Here is an 11,170-nt window from a genome sequence, read left to right on the forward strand (position 1 = left end):
TCTTTGTATTGGCCAAATCAAACCAAATCCGAGTCTTCCAGTTTTACAAAAAACTTCGCTTGGCTGGATCGTAGCTGGAAAATACGACGAGTCAAAGGGGTCCACTTAAAGTGTATGCCATATAAATAGTTCAATAGGGAATGAAGGAAAAATTGATGCAATAGTTAGAAAATTCTGGGAGTTGGAAGAGATTCCAAATAATTCGTTAAAGATTTGGTCTGATGAGCAAACTAAGTGTGAGGAACATTTCCAAAAATATGTTCGACGTTTACCGTCAGGACGCTTTCAAGTGTCTTTACCTTTCAAGGAAGATGTGAAACGTTTAGGTTCGTCATTTGAAACTGCAAAAAGGCGGTTTCTCTCTTTGGAAAGGAGACTTTCTCATGACGACACATCTAAAGAAATGTACAATTCCTTTATGAAAGAGTATCTTGACTTAGGTCACATGGAAACGACAAATAATAAAATTCCTAATACACCACATTATTTCATTCCTCATCAATGTGTTTGCCGACCTCAAAGTACAACTACTAAACTTCGCGTCGTTTTTGATGCTTCGAGCAAGACAACTTCACATGTTTCGCTCAACGATCTCTTGATGGTTGGTCCAACTATTCAAGAAGAGTTGTACTCCACTCTGCTTCGTTTCCGTCTACATAAATATGTAATTACTGCAGACATTGAGAAAATGTACCGTCAAGTTTTACTTGACGAGAAAGATAAAGATTTTCATTTAATCCTTTGGAGAGCAAACGATAGTGATCCGTTACAAATTTTCAAATTGAACACGGTCACTTATGGCACATCTTCTGCGCCATTTTTGGCAATTCGTTGTCTAAGCCATTTAAGCGATTTGTCCAAGGAGACTTTGCCAATTGGGGCTGAAGTTATACGCAACGACTTTTATGTGGATGATTTATTGACTGGTGCTGCTGATTTGAGTAGTCTGATCACAATTCGTGACCAAGTGACTACCATTCTCAGTTCAGCAGGATTCAAACTTACTAAATGGTTTTCAAATCATCCAGATTTCAATGAAACAAGTTGCAGTGAAAAATTATTGCACTCAGATTCTGAAACTGCAAGAGCATTAGGAATTCATTGGGCTCCAAGAAGTGATGTTTTCAAATTTTATATGGAGGGAGGCTTTGAAGATATGAAGGCTACAAAACGACACATTTTGTCAATATCATCACGTTTGTTTGATCCCCTCGGTCTCTTGTGCCCTATAATTACCAAAGCCAAAATGCTCTTGCAAGAACTTTGGATTAATAAATTAGACTGGGATGAATCGATTCCTATGCGTTTGAATACAGCATGGGAAGATTTCAAATTTAATCTTTCGAAGTTAGATACGATTCAAATCCCAAGATTCGTAAACACGATCACTTCTTCGAGGATCCAAATTCATGGATTCTCAGATGCCTCGATACGAGCATATGGTTGCTGCTTTTATGTTCGTGCTTTGGACTCCAGTGAAGTTTCTTGTCGGCTTTTAACAGCCAAATCCAAAGTAGCACCGCTCAAAACAATGTCTCTTCCGAGATTGGAGCTATCAGCAGCACATTTGATGGCGAATATGTGGTTACGAATTAAACCAATGATGAACTTTGAAGTTGAGAATGTATACTTCTGGTCCGATTCCGAAATTATACTATATTGGTTAAAAACCCATCCTTCAGCTCTGGCCACGTTCGTCTCTAATAGAGTTGCAGAAATTCAAGAATGGTCAGAAAGCGGTATTTGGCGCCATGTGCCCACTAAACAGAACCCAGCCGACATAGTGTCGAGAGGATGCAGTGTTGAAGAACTTAAATCTTCAATATGGTTCGAAGGACCCAAATTTCTATTAGACGATATGTCTAAATGGCCTGTCAACAAACATATTGAATTGACAGAGGAAGAAAAATCATTGGAAGTAAGAAAATCCAAAGTTTTATTGGCGTCAGATAGTAAGACAGATAAGGAATGTTCTGAGAGCATTCTTCTAAAATTAATAAATGATCACTCATCTTATAAAAAGCTTCTTAGAGTGGTCTCATATATCTTCCGATTCGTTGATAGAGTTAAGAAGCGAAAGATTCCAAATTCTATCTGTCTTACAGCTCAAGAGTTGAATTGGTCTTTCCTGAAATTGGTCGAAGTAGTTCAAAAGTCCAGTTTTTCAGAGGATATTTCTAAAATAAAGAAATCAATCTGCCTAAAATCAAATCTTCAAAAATGGACGCCATTTATACATGATTTCTCTGAGTGTAAAAGAACATTTTCTCTCTTAAGAGTAGGTGGAAGGTTGCTTAATGCGAATTTACCACATAATACGAAGTTTCCCCTGTTACTCCCAAAAAAGCATCATTTTGTTTCGATATATTTGAGAGATTTACATTTCAAAAATTGTCACGCTGGTACAAAGGCCCTAGTAGCTTTGTCCCGTGAACGAATTTGGCTAATAAATGCCCGAGAAGAATGTAACAGAATAGTTCGGAATTGTATTCATTGCTACAGGTATAAGCCAAAGCTGATGACCCAAATAATGGGAAATCTACCCACTGATAGAGTGAGAGGTTTACGTCCTTTCTTAATAGTAGGCGTAGACTTTTGTGGTCCCGTGGATATTACATTGAAAATACGCGGACGACCACCAACCAAAATGTATATTGCCGAGTTCGTTTGTTTTACGTCTAAAGCGGTTCACCTAGAATTAGTATCTGATTTATCTTCTGATGCTTTTATTCTTTCTTTTGAAAGGTTTGCCGCAAGGCGTGGTCTCCCCAAAAAGATATGGTGCGACAACGCGACGAACTTCGTGGGAGCCAGCAGAGAGCTGAGGGAACTGCAGGAGAGGTTCCTAGGAAGCCACAAAGCCGTGGGGGAATACGCTGCCTCGTGCAGCGTGCAATTCAAATTCATTCCTCCGAGGGCTCCTCATTTCGGGGGCCTGTGGGAAGCAGCCGTAAAACAGGCGAAGTTCCTACTTCTGCGAGTTGTCGGCAAAGTGCTGCTGACGCAAGAAGAGATGGTGACGATGCTCGCAGAAGTAGAGGCGGTGCTAAACAGTCGCCCCATAGCACCGCTGTCTCCAGACCCAAACGACGGAGAAGCTCTGACACCCGGGCATCTTCTGATCGGAGCGGGTCTGCGTTCGCTGCCGCCAGAATACGCCGAAGAAGACAACGACAGCAAGGTGAGGTTCTCCAAGCGTTGGCAGATGCTTTGCGCTCTCAAGCAGAGGTTCTGGCGGGCCCGGTCCAAGGATTATATCCTAGAGCTGCAGGGCAAGGCGAAGTGGCGCATAGGTCAACCCAATCTCGAGGTCGGTCAACTAGTCCTCATTCACGAAGACAATCTGCCGCCTCAGGAGTGGCTCACCGGCAGAATCGTCAGCGCCACAGAGGGTCCAGACGGAAGAGTCAGGGTGGCGGAGGTGGAGACAAAGACCGGCATATATAAGCGGCCCATAGCCAAACTTGCTCCATTGCCAGTAGATTGAAGACCTGCGGTCCTTCAATCGGGCCAGAATGTTGGAGCATAATAAATCTATTTTTGTTTTATTTTTAATTTCCTTTTTTTATTTTTATTTATTTCTTTTTTTTACACTTTTTTAATTTGAATTTTACTTTATGTTAACGTAGCTTGATTTAATGAATTCCGTAGTAATAATAATAATTAGTATTGAAATAGTATGTAAGATAATGAAGTAACTGTAAAGAAAGAAAATAGAATTAGAAATGAAAAATGAAATAAAACTTTAGTTGTGTTGTAACTTACCCGCCAACTACAAGCGTTCTTCTCTTCTCGCCTAAAACCGTCCAGGAAATCCTAAAAGAAATAAATAAAAATATTATTTAAAATTATAAATAAATTGGTTTTATAATTATTTTATACTTCCCTTAAAATAAAGTGGAACACACACCTATTCTGATGATCGCAAAAATTGGACACTTTTTTGTAAATTTTTTATTATAATTGGTATATTTTCCGAAAATATGGCAACACCGTCAAGTTTTTTCTTGAGAATGTAGGCATAGTATATGACTCTCAAAAACTAAATAGTATGGATCTGTAATACGAATACATCAGAAGATACCTTAACATATAAAAAGAAAAAAATTCAAACCTATTCAGATGATCGGGAGTGTATAATGAAATGTTTCATTCATGCAATGAAACTTTAAAATTCAATGATTTTTGGTTTCATTGTATAAACGAAACGGATTTCATTGATGCAATGAAACTTTTAATTTCTATAAATTTTAGAAAAATATGTATGTTTTGAATTCAAACTAAATAGAATGGGCTAAAAACACTGGTACTCAAACATATTTTTACAAAAAATGGCGAAAATGTATATATTCGATGTGTTTGGTTTCATTGCATTAATGAAAAAGTTTCATTGCATTAGCGAAAAAGTTTCAATGCATTAGCGAAAAAGTTTCATTGCATAAATGAAGGAGTTTCATTGCATTAATGAACAATTTCGTTAATTTTACTTTAATGAAACTCAATGAAACTTTTTTAATTTATTCACTGAAGCTCAACGTTGGCTCAAAATCAATGACAAATTTCATTGATACAACGTAGGATTTCATTCATATTACGTAGATTTTTCTTTCAGTGTAACATATACAATAACAGTTATGTTGGTATTTATGTATGAGTATCTGGAGTTTCATTTTATTTCCATAATAGGTTTGTCCTTGTACTTTCTCAGTAAATGTTACTTAGTAACTTCTTTTTAAAGAGTAAAGCATTTTATACACTTTCAAAGGAAAAAATTAAAAAAGTAAAAAGACAACATTCAGTAAAAATTTTCAATTTGATTAATATTTACGATTATGATATTTGAATATTTTAAACTTTTGACAACTACCTAAAGCTACAAAATGTTACTGAACAAAATACCTTCAGTAAAAATTATAAGTTCTCAGTAATAAATATTTCAAAACAAGTTTCTCAATTCATTCTCTTTTACTGAACATTTGTGTAAAAAAACAACATTCAGTAATAATTTGTAATAATTATTACAAATTATCGAGTACGCAGACACACTTTTAATATAAGGCATATTCAAACGAAATCTTGGATATGGGGTGTTCGCATTCTTTACGATATTATGAGGTATCCTCTTAGGTCGGATGGGGCGGATGTGAGTGGAGTGGGACCGAGCGAAATATACATACCTATGTGTATACTTCAATAGGAGTAAATTGCATAACACTTCTCACAGCATGGCCTAATACAATACAATACGTTAATTCGATGAGGCACACTTTTGGTCGTATCAAAGTGTAGGTACCCTTTCTAGCCTAAAGGCTGAGGGTATAAAAATGTGTTCAGCCAGGTGAAAAGTACCGCCTATGGGGCTATATCAAAGTGTCTACCTATCCTTACAATTTTCGGTGGAAATAACTGCAGGGAACCTCAAAAGTGGGATTACAGGTAGTTCCGTCAAACAATGTAGCTAAGATCATCAAAATACAGAAAATAGGGAGGTAGCGTTATATGGAAGCTATACCAAAACATGGACCTATGTTGACAATTTTAGTGAAGAAGTTTCGATACAACTGAAAATTAAAATGTCAAATTACAGCTAGTGCGGTTAAAAATTATAGTTAAAATTCTCAAAATACCGAAAATCGGGAGGTACCGTTATATGGAGGCTACACCAAAACATGGAACTATGATTACGATTTTTGTTGGAGAAGTTTCGTAGCCACTGAAAACTTCAAATGTCAAATTAGAGCTAGTACGGTTGAAAATTATATATAAAATTCTCAAAATACCGAAACTCGGGTGGTACCGTAATATGGGGCTCTACCAAAACGTAAACCTATGTTGAAAGTTTTTGGAGGAGATGTTTTGTGACCACTGGGAACCTCAACTGCAGGTAGTTAGGTTAAAAATTGTAGCTAAAATCCTCAAAATACTGAAAATCGGGAGGTACCGTTATATGGGGGTTATACCAAAACATGGACCTATGTTGACGATTTTCGGTGGAGAATTTTTGTGACCATTGATAACCTCAAATATAAAATTGCAGCTAGTTCGTTTAGTTAAAAATTATAGCTAAAATTCTCAAAATACCGATACAAGGGAGGAACCGTTATATTGGGGCTCTACCAAAACGTGAACCAATGTTGACGATTTTCGGTGGAGAAGTTTTGTGACCACTGGGAACCTCAACTGTCAAATTGCAGGTAGTTCGGTTAAAAATTGTACCTAAAATCCTGAAAGTACCGAAAATCGGGAGGTTCCGTTTATAGCGGCTATACCAAAACATGGACCTATGTTGACGATTTTTCGTGGAGATGATTTGTGTCCACTGTGAAGCTTACATATTAAATTACAGGTAGTTTGGTCAAAAATGTAGCTAAAATCCCGAAAATACCGAAAATAGGAAGGTACCGCTATGTACAGTTATAGACCCCATCTGTACCGAAACGTGGACCTAAGGCTACAAATATTGGCGGAGAAAGTTTTTGACAACCTTGGTTCCAAATTACAGCAAATTCAGACTGATAATCTAGATAAAATCTAGATAACATCTTTAAAATAGCCGGAATCGGGTGGTACTGTTAATTGGGGTCTATTCCAAAACATCGACCTTTGTCCACAATTTTAAATATGACAGATAGTTCGGTCTACAAATGTAGCTAAACTCCTCAAAACACCTAAAATTTGGAAATACCGTTATATGGGCCATATACCATAACATGGATATTAGGTTTGTAACTCTTTTGCAATTTTTAATTTTAATATCAAAAATACCACCGCATAGCCGTGTATAGCATGAAAAACTATAATGAAATACGGTGTCATTTAGTCTCTATCGCGAAAAATGTTTCCGCACCGAATGCATTAAAGTTGCATTATTTAATTTTAATAATTGTTCCACAAACATCCCATAAGGGACAAGGGAGACTTCTCTCATATCAATGAGTGCAGCCCGATTCATATTAGCTCAATGATATGGGACCTATAATTTATCGCCGAGTCCGAACGGCGTGTCTAAGACACCACTTTTGTAGGGAAGTTTTACATGACTGAAATACTCAGGAAATGTCGCCAACATTACTAAGGGGTATTTTGCCACCGTTGAAAAGTGTTTGATGTTGCCTGGCCGGGGAATCGAACCTACGACCTTCTATGTGCAAGGCGGGTGTGCATACCACTGCACCACGGTGACAAATATGCTTTTCGTAATAACTTATTAATAGTTTTAATATAATTTAAAATCAATATCAAACCATTCTGGACCAATTTGTTATTAAATCGCGACAATTCAGAGCATTTAATGCGCCTTCGACAATATTGCAATTTTTTGTTTTTCTTTATGAACTGGCGAATTTTATGTATATATTTACTGTACGTATCGGACAAGAGAATATGTGGTCATTTCTAACGAATTCGCCAAAGTTACAAACTGTTTTTAATGACTTTGCCTGTGAGAATCGTATTTGTGTTCTATAAAAGCAAGTTTAAAATTTTAAACAGAAAAAAATTCAAAGCGCTTTAGTAATCGCAACCGGTGAGGAAACTTTTTTCACCGAATCGAACTAAACACGCGTTTTTGTTATCAGCACAATTTTCCCCACATGATACTGGGGTGGTATTTTTTTGGTTATAACTCTAGTGGACATATCTTTACAATTTTTGGTGGAGAAAATATTTTGTGACCACTTGGAACCTTAAATCTCAAATTACAGATTGTTCGGTCAAAAAATGTGGCTAAACTCCTCAAAACACCTAAAACCGGGTAGTACCCTTATAACCCAATATAACGGTGGGGTTGGTGAAGAAGTTTTGTGACCATTTGGAACCTCAAATTTCAAATTATGGCAAATTACAGCTAGATCGGTTAAAAATTTTAGAAAAAAACCTCAATATACCGAAAATCTGAAGGCACCATCAGCCCCCATATTATGGTGGGCCAAAACATGGACCTGTGTAGATAATTTTTAGTGGAGAAGAGTTGTGACCGCCAGAAAACTCAAATTGCAAATTACAGCTCGTTCTGTCAAAAATTTTAGCTTCTGCACTCCAAGAGCTGCCGACTAGGGACTTGAGCACCTACCTTGTTCTTACATTACAGCTTAGCGCAGATAGCTGTGGCATGCGCGGACAGCATAAACATGCTGTCGAATGTGACCTTTAGGGTTTTGGTCGGAATTCTGCTCCATCGACTATTACATTCAGCTCAGTTTACACATCCTCAGTTCATGTGATGAACAGAGTGGCCGTATATTTAGTGGGGAATTATGCAAAAAATCCCCGCGCGTGGCAAAAAATATGGTAAGATCAGTCAAATAGGAGTTTAGCCTTTCAAAAATGACATCAGGGAAAGTAGCCGACTCCATGATCGAAAACCATTCGCATACGTTACGATCTCAATACCTTCTGGAGGTGCTGGAATATAGGAGAGATAGAGTTTAAACAGTCCCGGAGATATCACCCCATATTGGGGAACTCTTTGTTTCAATCGACGGGGCTTGGACTTGCTGTTCATGAATTCCACATACGACTGGGTCCTACACAAATCATGGTTTTGTCGAGCGCAACAATCAATCAAACGGGCGAACAAAGCGGAGTCGATCTGAACGATTCACCTTTGTTGACATCCTTGCCTGGCTTCAGTAGCAAAACTTTACTGTTAATTTTCCAAACTTCGGGAACAATGTTGGTGGCCAGCGACAAGTTCAGCATTTTGGTGAAGTACTCGACTCACGGCTCATCCAGCTGTTTCAGCACTACCATGGAGTTTCAAACAGAGCCCAACGCTTTGGATGATGACATTCGCAACATTATCCATTGTAAATTGTGGTGGTTCATCTTTGGCTGGAAGAGATCTAATGCGGATTAATACTCTACCTACGGGGTGCTCGCAATTAAAATAACTTGCGCAACTCTTCGGATCAGCCAGCGTAACTTCACCAAACGTGACTGAGTTCCTATCTTCCTTTTTTCAAGGCTTGAGAGTGACATAACCGTTGCCCACAACTCACTTAGTCCTGAACTAATGCAACTCTTCAGATGATTTAACCACTTGTTCCGCTTATGCTCTTTTACTCAGCTTCAAGACGCTGAGGTCACTGGAGTTGACAAGACAAAGCTCGTCCCTTCGGGTATTCGACCAGCAGGTATATGGTCAGCGGCTGCAGCAGTGATGATGTCTCGGAACGTCCTTTCTGCTACCCGAACATCAGAAGTTTGGAGAGATCTCTGAATCAGTGATTAGTGAACTCTCTGAAACTCGACCAATTAGCTTTCCCTTGATTGCCGAAAGTGCGGCGTTCAAAGGTTCTGAAATTTGCTGATGGACACAACTATGGGAAGATGGTTTCCTAGAGAAAAGACGTGTTGCCAGATGACGCCATTTGTCAGACTTTTCGCTAATCCCTGTAGGGCTGTCCTCATTGACCGTGCAAAACATAGAGCTATCAATCTACTCAAACAGCACTATATCCCTCTGATCATTTCCGAGGACCGAATGGCAAAACTCATGATTAGCAATAAAGTTCCCCAAGACCGGACGGTTATGATCTTCCAAAAGCGGGCTAATGTTGAGTTTATAATTTGGTGTACAACTATTTGTCGGTGGTATGAATACGTTAAGCCACTCTACCTCGGCAGTTCCACACCTGTAGTGCGATTCTCTAACTCATTTTTTTAGTTACCGACACAAATCGGTAACTTTAAAACGCAAAATTATGAATGAAAAGTTCAACCAAAAGTTGACAACACTCTTCCTATAGGTAGAACTTTACGACTACTTCTTATTTGTCGCTAGCTTACCGAATAATATCGTTAATTACCGAAACTATAAGAATTTTAATTTTACCGATTTTTGTCGGTAACTCAAAAAATGAGTTAGAGAATCGCACAACTGAGTGCTATCCAGACGGTTATGACCTTCTAAAAGCGGGCTTATGTTTGGCCTATAACCTGGAGAACAGACATTTGTCGCCGAGATGTATACGTGAAGCAACACTACCTCTGCAGTACGGGTCATTAGAGTCAGGCTCAAGCGAGATAGATCTGTATTGAAAAGACTGGTGCAGTAGGAAAGCTAAACCGCTACTCACTGGTGCGATCCTTCCTCAGTAGGTTGTAACCATTACAACGCTGTAAGCTGCAATTGCAGTTGAGCTTGGTTTCCTGCACCGCCCAGACCTCTATATTCTTCCGACTCATGAAATTCACTACATCCTCGATTTTACCTTGGAGTCCATTGTAATTAGATTGCAAAAAGGATGCATTTTCAGGGATTGGAAGAGCAACGGCTGTTGTTGGTGAACTGCGGGGGAGTCTCGTATGCTGATGACGACGACAAACTGGCGGTTGTGTTAGCGCAGCATGCAGCAGTCGTATTCCACCACATGGACAAGTCCAGAGCAATCTCTGAGCTGCACCCACCCCCGGCGTCTATTGCATCTCACCGAAGTTTGAGTGTGGTGGATGCGGATGTGACAAACCGATCACGTCCATTTTGGTCCTGGTGTTTCCTCCGTCACGCCGAGTATCAAAATAATCCCGGTCAGGCAATCCGGGATATCCTGCTCTCAAAACACACAAAAACGATACAAATACAAACAAGTAAGAACGGTGTTAAGTTCGGCCGGGCCGAACTTGTTATACTCGCCATCACGAGCAGTATTGAAGTAAAATGGAACAAATAGTTTCCTTACGTTTATGAAGAAATCTAAATACCAAATGTCAGCAATTTCAGTGAAACAATGTGTATAAAAACCTTCAAAATATCGAAAATCAAGAATATGTGATAATCCCATGGAAGACAAAGTAAGAAATGTCATTCATTTTTGTGGGATATTGACGTCACAACGTTCAGAATTACGAAAATCGGGAGATACCGTTATATGGGGGCTATATCGAAACGTGGACCTATACCCAAGAATTTCAGTCGTAAAGGCTTTTACCTCCAACGTAGACTATATACCAAATTTAAGCCGTTTCGGTGGATTGTTGTGGCCACAACCGTCAAAATACCAAAAATCGGGTGGTTTCGTTTCTTGGGGGCTATATGAAGGTTTGGACCTACTATACCTACAAAATGCAGGTGGAACGTTTTATAACACCAATGAGCTCTAAATACCAAATTTCAGAAATTTCGGTGGAATATTGAGGCCAAAACTTCAAAAATACCGAAAAACGGGTG

At 38.8% G+C, this 11,170-nt stretch overlaps 1 protein-coding gene across 1 annotated transcript; it reads left to right on the forward strand.

Moving 5' to 3' along the window:
* Positions 1–403: 403 nt before the first annotated feature.
* On the forward strand, positions 404–3,487 carry LOC141386673 (uncharacterized). The gene is made up of 2 exons (XM_073955591.1): positions 404–1,918; positions 2,777–3,487. Exons 1-2 carry the CDS (start codon positions 404–406, stop codon positions 3,485–3,487), a joined length of 2,226 nt encoding a protein of 741 aa, XP_073811692.1.
* The last annotated feature ends 7,683 nt before the right edge of the window (positions 3,488–11,170 follow it).

The sequence above is a fragment of the Musca autumnalis genome, unplaced genomic scaffold, assembly GCF_047663935.1.
Source record: "Musca autumnalis isolate F117 unplaced genomic scaffold, ASM4766393v1 scaffold_5, whole genome shotgun sequence".
NCBI classification, from domain to species: Eukaryota; Metazoa; Arthropoda; class Insecta; order Diptera; family Muscidae; genus Musca; species Musca autumnalis.

Bases quoted from the DNA above. Each gene is read 5' to 3' on its own strand.
- LOC141386673 (XM_073955591.1), top strand. From the start codon at position 404: ATGTACAATTCCTTTATGAAAGAGTATCTTGACTTAGGTCACATGGAA. The intron at 1,919-2,776 runs GTAAGAAAATCC...CTCCCCAAAAAG, and splicing joins AGGAAGAAAAATCATTGGAA to ATATGGTGCGACAACGCGAC.